The sequence below is a fragment of the Medicago sativa genome, chromosome 4, assembly GCF_051527215.1.
Source record: "Medicago sativa cultivar Bolivia chromosome 4, Bolivia_mono, whole genome shotgun sequence".
NCBI lineage: Eukaryota > Viridiplantae > Streptophyta > Magnoliopsida > Fabales > Fabaceae > Medicago > Medicago sativa.
Window position 1 is genome coordinate 80,247,036 of NC_140752.1, and position 21,322 is coordinate 80,268,357.

The window sequence follows — 21,322 nt, forward strand, 5'->3', positions numbered from 1 at the left end:
CTTCTTCTTCTTCTTCTTCTTCTTCTTCTTCTTCTTCTTCTTCTTCTTCTTCTTCTTCTTTGTTTCTATAGTTTCTAGGGTGTTTATACCCCTTTAGGTAAATACCGGTGGCTTTTGGGGGAAATAGTGGTCCGTTAGGTTGGGGAAAAGGGCATCATCCCTTGAGGTAAATTTCGATTTGCTTCCTTTTACTCCCAAAATCTTTTTACCGTGGGTAAAACGAATCATCATGGGGGTATAAAAGGAACCAAATTTAAATTTACCTCAAGGGGTCTTGATGTCGTTTTCCCCAACAGGACGGATCACTATTTTCCCCAAGAGCTATTGGCATATACCGAAGAGGGTAAAAATAAGTTTTTACCTCAAGAGGGTAAAAAAATATTAAGTAGATTAGTGAATTGGAATAAAATATATGTATTGCTTATTGTAACCTTTGAATGATATTAATAAAATGAGAGTTCTATTTATTAATTTTGTTTTCTATTTGTATTTATTTTTGCATTTATTTTATAATTTCGAATAAAATTGAATTAGTATAAAATTGAATTTATTTTATAATTTCGAATAAAATTGAATTAGTATAAAATTGAATTTATTTTATAATTTCGAATAAAATTGAATTAGTATAAAATCGAATTTATTTTATAATTTCGAATAAAATTGAATTAGTATAAAATCGGATTTATTTTATAATTTCGAATAAAATTGAATTAGTATAAAATCGGATTTATTTTATAATTTCGAATAAAATTGAATTAGTATAAAATCGGATTTATTTTATAATTTCGAATAAAATTGAATTAGTATAAAATCGGATTTATTTTATAATTTCGAATAAAATTGAATTAGTATAAAATCGAATTTATTTTATAATTTTGAATTTCTTTCAAGTGCATAAGTAAATTAGAATAAAGTAAATAAAATAAATTAGAATAAAGTAAATAAAATAAATTAGAATAAAGTAAATAAAATAATTTAGAATAAAGTAAATAAAATAATTTAGAATAAAGTAAGTAAAATAAATTAGAATAAAGTAAATAAATAATTTAGAATAAAGTAAATAAAATAATTTAGAATAAAGTAAATAAAATAATTTGGAATAAAGTAAATAAAATAATTTAGAATAAAGTAAATAAAATAATTTGAATTATAAATTGCGATTAAATAAATTCGAATAAAAATTGTGATAGCGTGAATTCGAATAAATATTGCGATAGCGTGAATTCGAATATAAATTGTGATAGCGTGAATTCAAATAAAAATTCGAATTAAGGTTTCGTTACATTGCAATAAAAGGTTAATGGTGTTTGATCATGAAAACTTACTTGTTATTGGAGTGTTGTTTGATTTGAACTTGAAGGAATTTTGGATTTGGGTGATTTGAGAGAGATTTTTGAGATTTTTTGAGATTTTAGATGAGAAATGAGGAAATGAGGTGCTCTGCCTTGTTTAAGACAGCACGTAGCGTGAGCAGTGGCGGAGCTAGAAAATATTCTCGGGGTGGGCCAAATTATTTTTTATCCATTCAAGTGACCAATTATTTCATGTGCAAATTTACCACGTAAAGGAGTTTTATTTTTGGATTAACCAAAACCTAAAATCGACATAAAATTGTATAAAATCTCGCAAAATAGACCTATAATTGAATTATTTAAATTTTTTGGGTGAGCCACTACACCACTTTACGGGAATTTGGATCAACCGAAACCTAAAACCGACACAAAATTGTATAAAATCTCGCAAAGTAGACATATAATCGTTGATTTTTTAATTTTTGGGGGTGGGCCGTGGCCCACCTCAGCCCATGAAGGGCTCCGCCACTGAGCGTGAGTTAACTAACGCTGCGCTAGTTAACTCACGCATCGTTAGTTAAGTGGCGCAGTGATTAACACTTGCGCTAGTTAACTTGCGCAAGGGTAATTTTGGCATGGCTGTAAGGCGCGAGCAAAATGTGCAGGGTGAAGAGCAGAATTCTTATATATGAAGAGGCTTTTTGGGCTTTCTGGCCCGTGGAGAGTATGGCACACACTATTTTTGAACAGAAACAAAAGTGAGCATAGTTTTTGAAAAATCATTAAATAAATTAACCTTGATGGTAAAATGTTTTGTTAAATAAAATATATTGTCAAACGGGTAATGTTATCCACATTTTGTTGATAGACAAGATAAGAATTTTCCAAATATCTTTATTAATAATGTTTTAAATCGTAGTTAATTAGATTCAATGAAAACGTTGCACTACCATCACATCCAAATGTTACACCTTAACAATTGGACGTCAGATAATAAAGATGAGAGGGTGATCTAGCAATCTTGACGTGAATCACTCATCAACTTTATTGACATTCTAAAATAAGAAATAATATAAAACAAACAAATATTTTAAATGTCTCACTTAATATTGGAGCAATTTACTTCTATTTAGCCAAACCATGAAAATTCTTTAATCAAAATAGGAGTAAATACACTTTTACTAGTTGCTCCTTCCCATCTCAAGTCCATCCCCTTTCCCATCATGGTCAACAAATCTAGACCAGTATGGGTGTCCCTTCCAAACCTTGCCCATCTCTTCAATTGGAATGCCCTTAGTTTCAGGCAACATGAAATACACAAAGAATGTCATCACCACTACAAAGAAGGCAAAGAAGATAAACAAGCCAAACTTCATGTGACAGAGCAGGGTTAAGAAGACTTGTGCAACAAAGAATGTGAAAAACATGTTCACAGATACATTGACACTTTGAGCAGCCGATCGAATCTCCAATGGAAAGATCTCACTTGTCACCAACCAACCAAGAGGGCCCCATGACCAAGAAAATGCTGCTACATAAGCGCAAATGAATAGCACCACAACTATGGCATACCACTTTGGTAATTCACCAGGGTTTCCATCAATTCCAAATTTGGCTCCAATAGAGGCAGCAACTCCAATCTGTGCACATCCACAAATATCAAATTAAACAAATATATAGTTGGAAAAAAAATAAACACGGTTTAATATTCATGTTTTGACCTTAAACCCTAATAGTTACCTGACAAATGAGCATTTGAAGACCACCTTCAAGAAAAAGGGCTCTCCTACCCAACCTATCAACTACAAAAATTGAGATAATGGTACCAAAAGCATTAACAATGCCAGTTATCACAGAGGACATGAGGGCAGCATCATCCTTAAACCCAACAGAACTAAATAGCACAGGTGCATAAAACATTATAACATTGATTCCTGTAAATTGCTGGAAGAATGGAATCAATATGGCCATAGAAAGTTGAGGCCTATATTTCCTTTGCAACAAATTCCTCCAAGGATTTTCCACTTGCATGCATGCTTCACTAGCTGCTACAAGGTCATTGAACTCTTCATCAACATCTTCGACTCCACGGATTCTCTTAAGATGAGCCTTGGCTCCATCGCGATCACCACGTTCGATCATTGAATTAGGAGTGTCTGGAAGGACTATTGATCCAATAGTTATTATAAGTGCAGGGACCATAGCACCACCCAAACTCAACCTCCATCCTAATCCACCTTTGAGTTTGGAAAAGAAGTAGTTCAATACATTGGCCATAAGAATACCAATTGTGATTGATAACTGGAAGCCAACACTTAGAGCTCCTCTGTATTTATAGGGAGCCATCTCAGAGAGGTAAATTGGCACAGACTGTTAATCACAAAGAAATTAGACGAGACCATTGTAGATTAGATGAAATAATTTTGGGATGCGACCAGTTTAATAATTTTTAGATGTAATCAGGCCTTTGTTGATAAGTTGAATATATATTTCATTAGAACATTTATTGTAACTATCATGCCCTGTCAGCATAACAAATTGTCTGAATAATGCTAGTTATCCCGATGGATAAGCTAGCGAAATTTTCACGACCCTTGATTCTTTTTAAAATATATATAATTTATAAGAATTTGATAACTTTGTATCGGAACTTAGAAGTGGAAAATGTTTTACACAAAAATTTAGTCATACTACACTGTAACAAACATTTCACCATATCAGTGTTTTTTAAATGTGACACTATAAATATTATTGTTATTTTAATATATTATTAATTACTAAATTATTATGACTGTAATTTTTTTTTACTAAATTATTATGAATTTATCATTATTATAATACTACATGTTATAACTTAATAAATCATCTACCAAAATGCTTAGTCAAACAATTAATATTAACATAAATGCTTAGTCAAACAATTAATTATAATAACAAAAATAAAAATAATAAATTATTAAATACTATAATTTACTAAAAATATAATTAATAAATGAGTATATTAATATTTCTAAGAAAAAAATACTATGTGTGTGTGTGTGTGTAATAATAATTTAATACCAAAAAAAGATAATGCACTAACAAAAAAAAATATATAATAATTTAATAATAACAGTGTGGGACCCTCTAAAAAAACAGTGTAGGACACACATTGATTTTACATAAATAAAATTATGAGTGTTAGAGAAAGTTGAAATGAAAGTGTTTTTAACACTCCTCTTAAAATATTTTGATTTTAATTATATTCTTCTTAAAAATTATATAAATGATAATTTGCGATAAGTTCACATTGTAAAAAGTTTTACATCAAAATGATGTAAATTTAATTTTACATCAAAATGATGTAAACTTAAGTACATAAAAAAGGTGTAACCAAAAAAAAGTACATAAAAAAGGTAACTTTGAAGTAAAAATGAAACTCATTATCAGAAACAATAACAATGGAGCATGATTTTATGTATTATTAATCCAAGTCATGGCAGATTTGGTTCTACAGCACATTGAAATAATATGAGAGACATGTTTATATTAAAAGGATCGAAGAGAATATACTAATATACCTGATTAGCAAATCCAATACCAAATCCTAGTAATATCCGACCAACGATCAACATCCAAACGTGTTGGGCGAAGCCATTAACAAGGGCACCAATGAGGAACAATAAACCTCCAAAAAACATGGAAAGTTTTCGACCAAACCTACGGGTGACACTCGACGCCACCAGCGAAGACAGCAACGCGGCCAAGTACAAGGACGATGTAAACATCGTTAGTATCTGGCTGTCATACTGACAATACTTATTTGATGACGTGTCCAAGTTTTTCTTCCGATACACCGATGGAAAAAACTTCAACAAAAATGGATCCATCGACGTCACCCCACCTAAAGAAAATCCATGCAATCAAATCAAATCAAAACATATACAATAAACACTATAGTTGTAAATTATCGATTGCAGTTGCAATTATGACAACAATATAAAAGATGAGGTCTCTACAACGATATCACAGCCGCATGGACCAACTTTACACGTATTTTATTGCAATTAAAGGTTTACAGCGTAACTGCAACTATAAATATACCTGAAATTCCAATATCGTAGCCGAAGATTAAACCTCCCATTGCTGCAACAATGCATGTTACAGTAACAAAAGGAGTGAGGTTGCCAGGGTACTCCTTGTTGCTTCCACCGGTGGGTATTCCTACTGCAGGCATTTTTTGCTTCTCAGTTTTATTCTGACTTTGGTAGAGAGAGTGAAGACCTATAGAGATTTAAGATGGGGTGGGCATGTAGAGTGTTTATATAAGAAATAATTAATTTTGGTTATATTTCCGATGAACAGTTCACACAAATATAAATATAAGTAAACGTATTTAATACTTCACTACCAAAAATATATCACGACCAAAAAAAACGTATTTCATACTTGTTTCCAAAACAAAATGTATATTTAGTCAAAAGTGGATAAGTGTTAAGGAGGATGGATAATTTTTTCACTTATTACTTGAAAAATTATATTAATTGGTCAAAATTGGATAAGAATTATAAAGTAGGTTTGATTGGCAAAACATTAAGTACTAGAAGAACGGTACAATGTATTGGAGAGAGATACAGAGATGATTTTTATGTTTGGAAATAAAAATCAACTACTGTTATCACAGTCCTAATTTACCATTTTATTTTGATCACTGTTTTTTCATTAACACATAACACTTGAGATTATTCAATGAATCTTTTTAGACTGGATTATTGATCAGTTAAGACGAGTCATATCCAAGTGTCAAAAACAAAATTAGTTGAAAAAAATTATTATGTTGAAATTGATCTTATATTAATATATAGAATATTTGATTTTTACCCTAGCTAGAATAAATATAACTAGGGAAATGTAAAGAGTGCCCTTGGTTAAGAAGAAAAAAAAATAGTACTCTCTCCGTTTCAAAATGAGTGTCGTTTTAGGTGTTTACACACATATTAAGAAATGCAATGATTAAAAGAAAGAGAATGGTTATTTTACCAAATTATCCTTATTAACTTTTGGTTAGTTTTAAAAGTAATATTTTGGAAGTCGTGTGCAGAGTATTAATTAGAGGGTATAATTGAAAAGAAAAGGTTATTATTGCATTGGAAACTGAAAGTGACATTCATTTTGAAACAATTTTTTTTTGCTAAAGCGACACTCATTTTGAAACGGAAGGAGTAATATTGTATTAGAAAACAGTGAAAAGTGATGAATTTAACTTTTTAAAAGTCAAAATATTGTTGAATCTAATGCAAAGTTACTCCTTTTGGTTTCCTTAACAAGTGTCGTAAGGGCACTTGTTAGCATAACTCATATAATTATTACACATTAACAAGCACCGACTCCAACATAATAATTTCTCCAACATTAACAAATAAAAATGGTATTAATATCAACTAATCCGTTAAGGGTCTTACTAACGAGTACACCCCCCGGTCACTTATATAAGCAAAATTTTGCATTTTAAATTCATTCATTAAATGATGTATATGGTCTATAATAAAGACCATATACATCATTAATTGAATGAATTTAAAATGCAAAGTTTTGCTTATAATAGTGACCGGAGGGTGTACACTAAAAGCACTATTTAAGGATTCTTAACTAAAAATGATTATTGAAAAAGTTAAATAGTTCAATTTTCAACGAAAGTTAAATAATTCTATAGAAAAACTTATTCTATACTCGTTAACATTTTTCATCCGTTAAATATGTAATCTTGCAAAACTCATACTATGAGATAATTTCTCTTTTCTTTTGTCAACAGTTGATTGTTTGTTGAGTCAGCCATCATATCATATATAGAGAACGAAAGTGGAATTACCTGGAAAATTGAGATTGTCCATTTTTCCTCTTTTCTTTTTTGTTGGTGATTTTTCCTCTTTTCTAAAGTATAAGATTTGACCGTCCTTGTGAGCTTAGCTCAGTTGGTTGGACAATGCATAAAAATATGCAAGGTTTGGGGTTCAAACCCGGGCCACTACCAAAAATGTATAAGATTTGACCATTGTGGAATATTAGGAAAAACTACCGCACATGACGTTGGAAACTTTTTCAAACCTAGTATTCCCTCCGTCCCATAATACATGACACAGTTGACCCTATTACGAATAGCAATGCATAATTTTGAGCTTAAATATCTTGAATAATAATATATTATAAAAAATTATGAAAATTTGATATTTTGAAAATACTCATCGAGACGAATCTAACGACATCTTATGTGATATTATTTATCTTTGTCTATTAGTAGAAAAATACTGTCAAAGTAAGTTAGGTCAAAATTGCACATTTTCAAATGGGTCATCTGTTGTGGGACGGAAGGAGTACATTTTAATATTTGATCAAATTAAAATATTAATAATACAATGCACACTCATATTCTTTCTTGTGTAAAGCGTAAACCCTCTATTAGTAGAAAAATGACTTGATGATTCAAAGTGCAAGATAAATAAAACTTAGATAAAGATAATTTTTTCTTGAGAGGTAGATAAAGAAGAGTTAACATTCTAGTCATTTCTCATCAACAAAAATTAATTGACACTTTGTCAAAAAATAAATAAGTTAATTGACACAGAAATAGATAATGAGTTCTACCATTATTGAAAGAAAAAAAAAACTTCAATCTGTAAAAACAAAAATCTTTAAGTTTATCTCTCTTTAAATTGAGTCGTCTATTTATTTTGGGAAATTGAGGATAGTAACTCAATCAAGAATGTCATTATATTAATCTTGATATGCTATTTTCAACCGTGATCCTTTTTGAATTTTACATGGGCAAAGCTCAAGATTTGTGTTTCGTCATAATTTGATTTAATTTTCTTGTATTTTTTGCTAAGAAACCATAACATTTTTACAATCAAAGTTTCTTAAAAAAAGTTTTTAATTGAAATCAAAGCACTACTATTTGATTTATTTTGTAATATAGTAGATTGTAAATTAGTTTTTAACAGTTTAAATTTAATAAAGTTTCTCTCATGAGAAGTAATAGTAACCAAAATATGAAATACTACTGTATAAATTGTGCATGCATTTGAGAAGAAAAAATATATACTGGTTCGCATATCTTATCTTAACTATATATATCGAATTAACCAATTAAGGACGAATCATTGGAAGATTTTGAACAATTTGGACAGGTTTTACTCTCTTTTTTGCAAAAGTTGTTAGACTTTACTTACCTAGTCGAATTTCATGTCATAATGGCCTCTTTTGCTGAGAACCAGTGGGTTAAGGAAGAAACAGTCATCTTTAAATATATACACTACTGACATATATTAGTTTTAAGCTTGAGCTATTCTGGTCTTCGGAGTGAAAATGCGGTTGAGGATAGCTGCAAGTCGCACACCACCTTGAGCCAGCCTTTTCTCCACAATAGGCAACCGAGAAAGGAAGTAGTCATCTACATCATCAAGAAGAATAACAATGTATGAGAAGTCATTCTTCAGGGATTATGAAATAAAGAGAAAAAAAATTGTACACGATTGCAATCATCAAAAGTTATTGGCCATGTGCATTGATGCCCAAGTACAAAGAACAATATGAGTATATGACAGGTATTTTGGATTTTGGTTTTATTGTTGTTGATCAATCGATAAATAGAAAAATGATTCACTAGAAATCTAGAAAAGAGCAAGAATGCAATGCATGAGGATCAATAATCCTCTTAAAATAGAAAAGAACACAATACAGAAAAGCGTAGAATGAAATAGAATTGTTCAAATGAGAAAATCAGTCCCTTTTTCTTATAAAACAAGGAAGCTTCCATGAAGCTAAGGAAAACAATGAGCTCAGTAAACAAAACTACCTTACAAAAGACGAGGAGGAAATCTCTAGCTGAAGACTCTAGAGTTCCAAAAATATTTTTGTTTATAGATGAAAAACTAGGGAATTACCTTCCAAAGTGCTTCCCGGTGTAGCATTCTTATACGCAAACTTGCATGCCAAGCTAATACTCTCAGAAGCATACCTGAATATAATCAGCAAAATCATGATATCAATTTCTTATCCTCAGTTGTATGTAAGTAGTTATTTAATATCTAGTAATATGCAATTATGGAAAATCAAGGGAAGTCCATGGCTGTCAAAACACAAACACACAGGCTAACATTTTATAGCATTGAACATGAATAAAATTCGATAAGGAATTTCAAAATCATCAATTCACTGTATTTTCCAGGCGAAGATTACAAAATTTTGACAATGAGGCACACCAAATGAATACAAGAAACATGGCAACAGAGATACGAAAATATTGACTGCCAAGCAATAAAAAGTGTAAACAATTCAATACTCAGCAATCAATCAGTTAAAACTAGAGCAAAATGATGAAGGTGGAACAGGAAATGTATTAGGCACGCACCGATCTGGACATGCTGCGTGATTGTGTGCACAATGTTCCCAAATAGATACATCATTTGACCAAATATCCTGCAGAAAGTGAGTAAAAACAATAGTTGGTCTTGGGTCATATACAGGTACACATTACAAGTCCAAGCAAAGAAATAAGTGTGATAGCCAAAAGAAAAAACATCAATTTATCTATGCTTGGTACCCCCATCATTTGAATAAATGCATAAAGATACAGTGAAGAGATTACACTAATATTCCTTTGAATAGCCTGTATCATAGTTGAAAGATCTGAACCATAGAACTTTTTCAGAGCAGACTCAATAATCATGTTGTCCCATACCTGGAACAAAACCAAACATACTAAATTTACTATATTATTGACAAGGACAGGTAGCACAAACATTATGATCAACAGATCAAAACCAAAAGAAAATGTGTACAAGAACATAGTGGCAAGGTAAATAAGAAGCAATTTCAAAGGTAGGTGAACCTTTAGCTACACATCCTGGCTAGGTGAGAATATGACAAGTCTTTTAGTTAAAAATCTAAACCACTTTCTAACAGAATACAAAAGTATGACATCAAACGCCAAGTTTAAAAATCTATGGCATACATAGAATTCAAATTTATTACTTTAACCTTTTATTATATATAGATCCATAATCTTCCCCTCTCCTATCTAATTTATTTCTTCCAGTCACAACTAAAAAGCAGCAATATACGAAATCAATAATCCTATAGAGCTTCCATGCAGGTAAAGTTATGATATAACTGTCAATCTTTAATAAAATAAAAGAAGGAAAAGGCAAATTCTGAATCAATCACAAACACTCCATGAACAATTGGAGAAAAGGCCCAATATACAAGTTAGTTAGGTTGCGGAATGCGAAATGCAATTAGCCTGATCAAATAGCATAGCATACAATCTGATCTGTAGCACTTACGTGATGAAGATTTGTTTTCCTCCTGTACCAACGAACTGTTATTGAGTTTCCACCTAGGTCTCCAGTAAAACCAACATGTAGGGGCTGCACCAGAAAATGGGAACCAGAAAAAAAATATCACCTCAAAAGCACAATTTTTTGAAAGAGAAAATATATTTAACCATGTGATTTTAATTTTTATTATATACACAATGAATAATATCATAACCATTCCCATCAATCCCGGTTTTGAAGTTAACATTCTTATTTCTCAACTTACCTACCCATATTATAGTAAGCCACTGATGAATATCAAGGATTTGGAAATCGTATGTCCTTCTTAAATTAAACTAGGTATTTGTTCAATTGTTCATTAGGTTTTGAATAGGAACCAGGAAGAACAAACCTGATGAACATCCCCAACAAAATGTGACAAGAACATAAGTGCCTCTGTCAAGTTGTCTGCAATTAAGAGAGGAAAGTAAGTAAATTCAAGGACCTATCTTCAAATAAAACAAGCAAATTAACAATCTAATCCATAAATGCTTACATTTTAATTCAGATGAAGCATCAGCATTAGCTAATTTCAATTGCATTGTATAATTGTATATTGCTCCAGTAACACATCTATGCTTATGTCCATAAGAATCATGACAGTCTCCTATAAGAATTCCAAGAAACGTTGAAGTAATTTGTGAAGCAGATGGACACATTAAGAAATCTAAGGCTCTGTTTGCCAAGGTCAATTTTTTAGTTTATAAATACATGACAAAAATAGACCTGTTTGGTGACAAGGTTTTCTCAAAAGCTTATAGTATTTTTTTTACTGATTTATAACATTTTTTGATAAGTCACTTCAAGTAGCGTATGAACTTATAGCTTATCATTTCTTCTCTCAATTTCACCCTTGTTATTTTGAATATATTAGATTAATATTTACTCTTTCGTCTGAGTTTGAACTCACGATGACAAGATCTCCAAATTCTTATCCCGACCCCCTTGTTATTTTAATACTCGCTCCATCTCTAAATAATAGTAGTCGTTCAAGGTTTATGCACGATTATTAAGGAAATGATTAATTGTGTTAATTTTAATGGTAAAATTAGTATATCATTTACTAAAACACCCTTATTAATTGTAGTTAGTGGAGTAGTTAATAATGGAAAAAAATAATAATTGTTGCATTGATATTCTAAAGTGACAATTATTTTGAGAAACAGAAAAATGGGTAAAAGACAATTATTATAAGACGGATGGAGTATGTCATTTCATATTTATGTGTTAAATATGAAATAATGTTGTTGGCACAAGAATTAAATTACTTACTACAATATTGATAGTTACACTTGAAATCTGGTGTATCAATATAATGCAAAGGACTGCTCCAACGATAATGGTAATTATGGCGAATCTCGTCAGGCCAAGAGCAAACTGAAGCAAGATCACCTTCAGCAGAATCTGGAAGTAATTGTTTGACTGCAAATAGAGCATCTTCACTAAGATACTCCTAAAATTAGGGTTTGAATTTATTAGAATCAAAGGATGAATTAGGTGAGGAGTAGTGTAGTGAAGAAGGTTAGGGTTACCTGTGAAATTTTACAAATTGCATAGTGACCATCTTTTCCCCAAGCCAGAACAGTGGGCAACGCCAGTGATAGCAGCAATGGAACTAAGAGCGTTATCATCGTGAGTGTGTTCTGAACCATTTTAGAAACTTTGTGGGAAAAAATATCCTAAAATTCCATTCTTCAAATTTACACTCTCACTTCAAGTATGTATGTTCAGGGATTTTGCTTATATCTAATATTTTGAAGTCTAAATTTATTGTTTTTACTCTTGAAATGATTCAATTGATTAACTTTTTTTCTAATTCTCTTCGATCCTATATGAGAAATGTTGAACATTATGGATATCTCTTTGGACAAGAAGAACTAATTCGATTCAAGTACTTCAATTTTATAAACTAATTTGTTAATTTGTTAATGTGATGATCTTGTAATTTTAAATTGAATAGTAAAATTCCCTCAAAAAAAATTGAATAGTAAAATTGGTTCTCAAAATGGTAAATGTTTATCAAAATAAACTTGAAATTATATGAATTAGCAAATGTATCCTTGAAATTGAAATTGTATTGCATCACTCAAAATAGTTCATTTATTAATTTTTTTTTGTTTGGGGGCTATAATGTAATTTGTTAAATATAAAATATGTCTTTCATGTGAATTGCACATCAATGCATCACACTAAATTGCATATGAATTACACAAGACAAAAAATATTTAACATATAGTGTTTCATATTCATACTTTACATTATATCACTTTTGTGAGACTTTTGTGAGAGAAAGACGTCTTTGTGAGAGAGCCCGTGATACATATCTCGTGATATTCTACGTTATTTTTTATTAATTAGTAATATTATTTAGTACGAAGGATACATGAATACTAAACCGTCCAATTAATTGTCCTCGTGAGTTTAACTCACTTGGTATGAACAATGGATAATATATGCAATGTACATGGTTCAAACTCCGGCCACCCAAAAAAAAAACCGTCCAATTAACTAAGGAACATATGACTTTGGAAACCCTTTCTTGAGTGATTATTTGAAGTAGAACATGCATGGGCAGTGAGGTGGAGAGTTTTTAGGTTGCATGATTCACAAAGGGTCTCACATGAGGCTTGTACGTGATGTAGACCAACAAAAATGGTTGCACATAGTTTGCTATTATCGCAACTAAAACTTTATATTCTCTGTTCTTGCTATGTTTTTTCACTCCTCTTTTATTCTAACTTCGAACGTTTTTGCATTTTTGTGCCAAATGACAACTAGCGGATTGCTTAGACATCAAAACTAGCTCTTACAAATTCCATTATTCAAGGAAAATAACATGTATGACAGATTCATTAAGTGTATTATTTATACAAGAACTTGTTCTTAACCATTAAAATTAATTGCGGGATAACATGTTAGACTCATTTAAAAGAAACTAGAACGCCGACCCGTGCAACGCACGGGTCTCACGGGCCGGAATAATTTGATACATAATAAAACGAATAATTAATAAAGTTTTTAGTCCCTATAAATATATCAAATTTAATTTTTAGTCCTCGTAAATTTTTTTGATAGATTTTGGTTTCTATAAAAAATTTCAGCACGTAGTTTAGTCCCCATTAAATTAAAATTTATTTAATTATGCTTAAAATTTTAAATTTTTTAATGATCTGTTACATACTTGTTTAAAACATTATAAAATGTTCCTTCGCTTAAACACATACTAAGCAAAGGCAAGTATACTAACTTGGTTTTATCAATCTGTACTTTTAATTTAACATGTGAATGCGTGGGATCTAGTTACTCAAGCCAAATCAGTATTGGGTTTTCTTCATCAAGCATACCAACTTGGTGAATGACTATCTAACATTCAGAAAAATATTAACACCTTCCGGAGGTAAATCTAAAAATAAATTTCGTACATTTAGAGGTCGAAGCGCTAATAAAAGACAATGATAATAAATTGTTGAATTAATACTTATGGCAATGAATAAATTTATTTAGGTGGACTGGAAAAAGTTTTCTTAGCTAAGTAAATATAGCCGACACAGCAACTTGAAGAAAATTAAAAACCAAACTGTAAAAAACAAAAGGAAAAAACACAGATTATTTAATGTCTGATTTATGCAGATTGAAGGAATTCGATAACAAAGCAAACGGCTCTAGCATTCGAGCAAGCTAAACATCTTTGTCGTCCTTGTGCTCAATTTTGACACGAACAACTCTGGTAGGTTTTGTGGCCGACGTCTAGCCAGCTTCATCATCATCAACAGCCACATAGTCAATGCTATTAGAGGACCTCTTAGCACCTGTTTTGGTGGTTGGTGTGTCAATCACACATGTATTGCTGCATGAGTCCTCAGCCTCTGGTACATCCTGCAGACATTGGCGGCAAACAATTTGATCAATTGTGTTACGGATTAAACCTTTCGGACTCATGAAAGATTAATGTAATAATTACCATCTGAACATTTGAATTGTTTGGCGCAGCACAATCCACACTAAGCTCAACAACAGATCCATCGTCGGAGTTATTAATTGTATTTGTTTCTCTACTGACTTTAGTCTCGTAGAGCTAATGTGCCTGCATGCACCTTCCATTCCACCGTAAAGACCCATCGCCACTGTATCAGAACACTTTCCACCACTGTTGCCTCCATCGATTCCTCACCGAACAGATCAGTTACCATACATTGATTGATTAGTAACTAATTTAGTAAGGGAACCATAGTTTCAATTATAAAATTAAAAAAGTATACCAAAAATTATATTAGGAGAATACCAGCACACAGATTTGTTAGCAAACAAATGAATAGTCCCGCAACCGTTTAAAATTCCAGAGTAAACTTAAAAATGTCGTGATTTTATAGGAACTAAACATATTTATTTATAAACATAAAATTTCATTAGATATAGATAAAGAAACTATAAATTGTAATAAGTTAAATATAAAGTAAGTAAATAAATTAAAAATTAAAAATATAATTATGTCTATATATACTATATTTTATTACCGTGTTTTTTAAATTCGTTTAAATATTATTTTAATTAATGGTTAAGAAAAGGGAAAATTTCTTATACGATATTTAGTGTGACAATAACAATAGTTAAATATCATAGTAATATGAAATCATGAATATAAATATGATAAAGGGCGACAACGGATTATACCCATGTTGGAGAATCGACTTAAACTAAACAATTTTAGAAGCTACTATGCATGTGTTTGATTATGCGGTGACCAAAATTGAGTTTGATTGAATTGATTTTATATATTTTTTTTTGAAAAATAAAAGAAGGATTAAAAGAAGGATTATATTAATTGGAAATGGATCCCAAATTTTTTTGGATTTTCTTCTACCCAAATCTTATTTAAAAGACTTAAACGCACTTTTGGCCCCTAACTTTATCATAGTTGCAATTTTGGTCCCCTATTAAAAAAACCACTTTTTAACCCCCTAAGTTTACCCTTTTTTTTCAACTTTAAGGTCCCCTTAATCTTGACTCTATCAACGACCACGTGGCTCATCACTTAAGTGAGTTGGACGCCACATGCATTATTTTTCAATTAAATTTAAAAGAAAAAGCCACATGTGTATATTATAATTAAAGAAACAAAAAAGAAAAAGGTAATGGGAAGGGGCGCACGTGACAATCTTCATCTAAAACACAAACAACGATGTCAGCAGTTCAACATCTTACACAAAACAACGATGTCAGCAGTTCAACATCTTACAAAAAAACGACGACACACTTACATTTGGATCAACATTCTTTGCAGATAAATCATCTTGACCAACTGTAACATCATCCTCAACAGAAACCTATTGCAGACACAACCATAAACATAGGAGCCATTAGATTATGTACTTTTGTGCATATATACCCAATAAAAAAATTGGTAAAGCTAATGTTGAAATAAAGTACAACCTTCAGTTTATGCTTCTCTACAAAATGTTGAATAATGTTATCATCAGAAGTGACCTTCTTCACTGTATAGTTCCTCCACCCATAGTTGACGTTACCTCTGCTGACTTCCACCTTGAAAAGCATCTGCTTGTCCAACAACACGTCAAGATCAGCTGGGTACTCTCTTGAACCGTTTTCCTGCGTTAATAATGGGTAATAATTGGTCATTAGTCGTTGTAATTTGTGATTTCTTGAAAATGGGATCACCAGGATTAGAGTCGAATAAAACAACCACAAAATATAATTTGAAAAGGTCATATAGACTACGATGGGGCATAAAATATATCAATTAATTTTCATCAGACTTATATGCTGAATCTGAATATGAAATAGTGACTTAATGGAAGTAATTAACTAATGTGAAATATTCCATTCAACTAAAACTACAAATACGATGTGCAATAGTATATACCTCAATCAAATCATTGACAGTCCGACCAATAAACTGGGACACAATTTTGTCAAACAATACAAAGGTGGTTGATCCAGTTTCATCCATAACAACCACATGTACCTTGAACCTGTGCATAGTGTGAAACGTAAAAAAAAAAATCCATCAGCTGTTCATGAAAATATATCAACTATTCCGACAACAGGACCAATATCCTACCTAAGCACAGCACACTTGCATTCAGTGCATCTCTTGCAACTTAGCTTCCCATCGACAACAGTCGCCAATGAAGCACATTGGGTGCATGATCTGAAATACCATTTCGCTCCAGATTCAATTTCACATACGGTTGCAAGCACTGATCCAAGACACGCCTGCAAATAATTAACATTGCGTTACATGACAACGATCCCACGCAGTTTATACAAAGAACATTTTAAATATCTAAATTATCATTATACACACGATCCTTGCCTCGGTTGAATCTACCAGATCCTCGATTGTCATCCTTTTAGTGTTTAGCAAATCATCAGTCAATGGGATGCTATTGTGGCCTGACATTTGAATGACACCATGCGCAATTGACCCAGCTGCATTTCCCATACTATAGAAGAAGGCAACAAAAATAGCTAGGTCACATTAACTATAAAAAAACAGCACAAAGAGTCAACACTTGTTCACACAAAATGACTAATTTAAAGATACTACCTTGTTTTATAGGCACTAAACTCCGGATAATTGCCGTTGATTACAACTTTTGTTCCGAAAAATGAGCTTGATACTCCCATTGCCCCTGACACATAATTGATATTAATTTAAGTCCTAAACAAACAGTTCAAATACAAAACTATAAGAAAGGATGCATCAACATACCCATATACTTCCTCTGTTTGCAGAATTGCATAATTAGTATTACAGGAGATCTTGCGTCATGGGAATCAAAGAAACTAACAATTTGATCAGCAAATTCACCCCATAGCGAACAATGTATTCTATGTTGTCTGAAATAACAAAAAATTAGATATCTCATCATAATGGCCGATCGCAACAATAACGTAGATTACGAACTGATTGTTATAAATTATATAACTAAGGAAACCATACTCCAAGTCCTCTAAAACCAAAGCTACAAAAAATAGATGAGGGAAGGTGTGTATAGTCCAACAAAATACAACGACTAATGACCAAAAAATAGGTCATTAGCTTAATAAAAACAAAATTTTTTTAAGAATAGCTTAATAAATCACATTTTCAAGAATAGATGAGGGAAGGTGTGTATAAGTGTTATAGCTATTCTTGAAAATAAGTGTTCAAGAGAGTACCCAGCTGGTGATCCCATTTATTAAGCTATTCTTGAAAATAGGTTAATTTGGTAGAATAAGGGAAGGTGTGTATAGTCCAACAAAATAGGAAAATTAGTGGAAAACAAACTAAGTTATTAAGAAGAAAAGAAAAACAAAATACCTAGCAGTTTATGAACCGATTTGTTTGTTTAGCTTTTTTTTTTTTGGGTCAAGTGTTATAGCCTTTTTAAGAATTAAAAAAATCAGTTTTAACTTTTAAGAGTGTGCATCCAATTGTTACAATTTGCAACAAATATTAGAATCTAAACAAATTGCAAGATAAAAAATAGGGACTCTTGCTAGTGGTGTGATTATTCAAACACCTACTTTCTAATGTCAAATTTCAAGGAATACCAAAATAGGAATAACAAAACACACAAAATAAAATCGTAACTTCAATTGCCCACAACACCAGCATTCAATCCTTAATTGTTATGCACCATTTAACATAATAACACTAAACTTTGCAGCCTTAAAATCAGAATAGTAAACTTTACACGATTTAATTGGTGCCGAAAACACTAAACCAAAACAATGAAGTATCAATCCTTAATTGGTGCTGAAATCACTAAACCAAAAAAACTAAATTAAATGAAAGCAAATAAATGACCACTACATTAAAGAAAACTCCATCATGCTTGAACAGCTTGTTTATGCATCACAGTAACGTAAATAGTGTGGTTGCCTCCAGCCAATGGGCCACCAATCCTCAACATCACACCTTCATGAATGTTGCGAGCTTGAACAAAACGCTTCCATCCGCCACCTATCTTGATGTGTTCATAAGGAATAGAGCCATAAGTCATCACACATTCCCAAATGTTCCCACAATCATCAACCATGTTAACTGTTGTGGAAGCTTTGTGAAATATCTGCTCACATCGTCCCTCATACCTCAGCTTCTACATGAGTAAAAAACATTTAATAGATCACTCATTAGAATATGAAAAAAAAAATCAGAATTGAATCAAAATTAACAAAAAACATATGTATATTCATACCAAAAACCCCTTGTTCACATCATTTTCAGTCAACTTTTTCACAAAATCAATTTGAAGATTGGTCAAATTGTGGCGATAAGATAGAGCATAGGTACGGGGGGGGGGGGGGGGGATCGTTGTCAAAAACTGGACTGACATCAGACATATCAATCACAAAACGCATGGGAGGATCAAAATAAGGACACCTAATAACCTTCCCAAACCGGTTTTTATAACCATTTCGAACCGACCTGAAGCAACAAACACCAAATTCACCCATGCACCTAATCCTAGCCCATAAAATTCACCGATTGCCTTCCATCGTTTGGTGAGAAAAAAAGAACCAGAAATCCTATCAACCAAAACTTGAAACTTATTGTTCTTTCCGTCGACCAGGTTGACCAACCGATTAATTTTGTCTCCGAATCAGCTGCAAACATGTTTGGTAACTTGACAGCACCCTAAAATAAAACAGAAACGACAACTTAGAAAGGAAAACGACAACTTAACATGTTTTGTGCCCTAAAAAATAAAATATTAGGAAGAAGTTAGGAAGACAGCACCCTAAATCCACTATATTTTCATTTTATAGAAAACATAGTTCAATTGTCCTTAGATTTTTTTTAGTTCAATTGTCGTCAAGCGAAAATTTTATTTTTTCTTTTAATTTACGGCTTGTAGATCATAATGGTTGCTTAGTGGTTCATATTTGAGGTTCACTATATCATGCTCTAAATATCATGTGCTCTAAATATCAAGTGCAAGTTATAACGCTTATGCAACATCTAAAGCAGGAAGAATATAATCTTTGCATAAAACACAAACACGCAATGGACAAAACATATTTGAGGATTACTACATCAGGATCTAAAATTTCTACGCACTAAGAAGTTAGGAAGACAGCACACTAAAATTGTTAACTATAATAATTGAGAGAAGCAAATTTATATTAAACAAGGGAAAACAAAAAAAAGAGGAAGAAGTTAGGAAGGAAAACGACAAATTACATCTTCTGTGTCGTACTCAACTATGTATGTTTTGTACTTCAATTAAAGTTTGGTGATAGTCTCGTCCATCTCAGTAACAGGATGAGTCATCAAAGGACCTACCAAATCAATGGAAAAGAACATGTTACAAAAAGTATGACAATTGTATAATTCAAAAAACACTAATAATAACAATCCAAAAAATGGAAGAAAAAAAATTCAGAATTGAATCAAAGTTACCGGTTAAGGAGTGGTATGAGAGAAAAGTTGTAAGGTCACGTCGTTCCATTTGCAAACCTCTAAATATCAAAATATATGATTTTTGTGTTGTGTGTGAAATTTACCACGGTTTAGGGTTTATTTTTATTGAGAGAAACAGGTTTAGGGCTTCGTATATATAACCAAAATATTTGCTTCATAAAAAAAAAGGCAAGAGGATAAGAATAAAATTTGTGCGATGCATTTTTTTAGATGGAATTTGTTATGTTAAATTGCAATCGTAAAAGTGTAGAAAATATTTGTTTCAAAAAAAAAAGAAAAAGGAGGATACGAATGAAATTTGTTAGGTTAATTTTTTTTTTTTTGAAAGGGAAATTTGTTAGGTTAATTAATAAATAAGGATTCGGATGGCCAAAACTATAGGAAAACAAATTTCGGATTTAAGTGAATTGATAACAAATTTCGGATATGACCAAAATTATAATTAGAGATAAATATGAAATAGTTGTTTCGGAAAATAGAAGAGATAAATACGAAATAGTTGTTTCGGAAAATAGAAGAGATAAATATAATATGATCAATGGCCAAAATTGAATGGCGCCTAAATGCGCAAGATCCAATGGCTTAGAAAAGTGGATGAAAAAATGGAGGGAAAAATTAGGTTTAGGGTTAGCTTTACGGATTAAGCATTTACCACGGTTTAGGGTTTATTTTTATTGAGAGAAACAGGTTTAGGGCTTTGTATATATAACCAAAATATTTGCTTCATAAAAAAAAAGGCGAGGATAAGAATAAAATTTGTGCGATGCATTTTTTTAGATGGAATTTGTTATGTTAAATTGCAATCGTAAAAGCGTAGAAAATATTTGTTTCAAAAAAAAAAAGAGGATACGAATGAAATTTGTTAGGTTAATTTTTATTTTTTTTTTTGAAAGGGAAATTTGTTAGGTTAATTAATAAATAAGGATTTGGATGGCCAAAACTATAGGAAAACAAATTTCGGATTTAAGTGAATTGATAACAAATTTCGGATATGACCAAAATTATAATTAGAGATAAATATGAAATAGTTGTTTCGGAAAATAGAAGAGATAAATACGAAATAGTTGTTTCGGAAAATAGAAGAGATAAATATAATATGATCAATGGCTAAAATTGAATGGCGCCTAAATGCGCAAGATCCAATGGCTTAGAAAAGTGGATGAAAAAATGGGGGGAAAAAAATTAGGTTTAGGGTTAGCTTTACGGATTAAGCATTTACCACGGTTTAGGGTTTATTTTTATTGAGA

The 21,322-nt window shown here is 31.5% G+C and overlaps 3 protein-coding genes across 3 annotated transcripts; all 3 read right to left on the minus strand.

Moving 5' to 3' along the window:
- Positions 1 to 2,380: 2,380 nt before the first annotated feature.
- On the minus strand, positions 2,381 to 5,614 carry LOC146932435 (sugar carrier protein C-like). The gene is made up of 4 exons (XM_085704137.1): positions 5,376 to 5,614; positions 4,853 to 5,175; positions 3,033 to 3,662; positions 2,381 to 2,932 (listed from the first exon to the last, which is right to left on the minus strand). Exons 1-4 carry the CDS (start codon positions 5,506 to 5,508, stop codon positions 2,474 to 2,476), a joined length of 1,545 nt encoding a protein of 514 aa, XP_085560263.1. The 5' UTR covers positions 5,509 to 5,614; the 3' UTR covers positions 2,381 to 2,473.
- Positions 5,615 to 8,436: 2,822 nt separating this feature from the next.
- LOC146932436 (endonuclease 4-like) lies at positions 8,437 to 12,556 on the minus strand. The gene is made up of 9 exons (XM_085704138.1): positions 12,178 to 12,556; positions 11,918 to 12,098; positions 11,142 to 11,252; positions 10,998 to 11,053; positions 10,613 to 10,696; positions 9,916 to 10,008; positions 9,679 to 9,746; positions 9,212 to 9,285; positions 8,437 to 8,718 (listed from the first exon to the last, which is right to left on the minus strand). The coding sequence occupies exons 1-9, from the start codon at positions 12,295 to 12,297 to the stop codon at positions 8,600 to 8,602; spliced, it is 906 nt and encodes a 301-aa protein (XP_085560264.1). The 5' UTR covers positions 12,298 to 12,556; the 3' UTR covers positions 8,437 to 8,599.
- Positions 12,557 to 15,861: 3,305 nt separating this feature from the next.
- Positions 15,862 to 17,293, minus strand: LOC146932437 (uncharacterized). Its single transcript, XM_085707761.1, has 6 exons — positions 17,214 to 17,293; positions 16,995 to 17,109; positions 16,725 to 16,879; positions 16,527 to 16,635; positions 16,076 to 16,252; positions 15,862 to 15,969 (listed from the first exon to the last, which is right to left on the minus strand). The coding sequence occupies exons 1-6, from the start codon at positions 17,291 to 17,293 to the stop codon at positions 15,862 to 15,864; spliced, it is 744 nt and encodes a 247-aa protein (XP_085563887.1).
- Positions 17,294 to 21,322: the final 4,029 nt, after the last annotated feature.

Coding starts and splice junctions, on each gene's coding strand:
- LOC146932435 (XM_085704137.1), bottom strand. CDS start 5,508: ATGCCTGCAGTAGGAATACCCACCGGTGGAAGCAACAAGGAGTACCCT. Junction 3,663..4,852: donor GTATTGGATTTGCTAATCAG/GTATATTAGTAT, acceptor TGTGATTAACAG/TCTGTGCCAATTTACCTCTC. Junction 2,933..3,032: donor TTCAAATGCTCATTTGTCAG/GTAACTATTAGG, acceptor GGATGTGCACAG/ATTGGAGTTGCTGCCTCTAT.
- LOC146932436 (XM_085704138.1), bottom strand. CDS start 12,297: ATGGTTCAGAACACACTCACGATGATAACGCTCTTAGTTCCATTGCTG. Junction 10,697..10,997: donor TTGTTGGGGATGTTCATCAG/GTTTGTTCTTCC, acceptor TTTCTGGTGCAG/CCCCTACATGTTGGTTTTAC. Junction 8,719..9,211: donor ACCGGGAAGCACTTTGGAAG/GTAATTCCCTAG, acceptor TTGATGATGTAG/ATGACTACTTCCTTTCTCGG.
- LOC146932437 (XM_085707761.1), bottom strand. CDS start 17,293: ATGGGAGTATCAAGCTCATTTTTCGGAACAAAAGTTGTAATCAACGGC. Junction 16,880..16,994: donor GGATGACAATCGAGGATCTG/GTAGATTCAACC, acceptor AATTATTTGCAG/GCGTGTCTTGGATCAGTGCT. Junction 16,636..16,724: donor TGCAAGTGTGCTGTGCTTAG/GTAGGATATTGG, acceptor CACTATGCACAG/GTTCAAGGTACATGTGGTTG.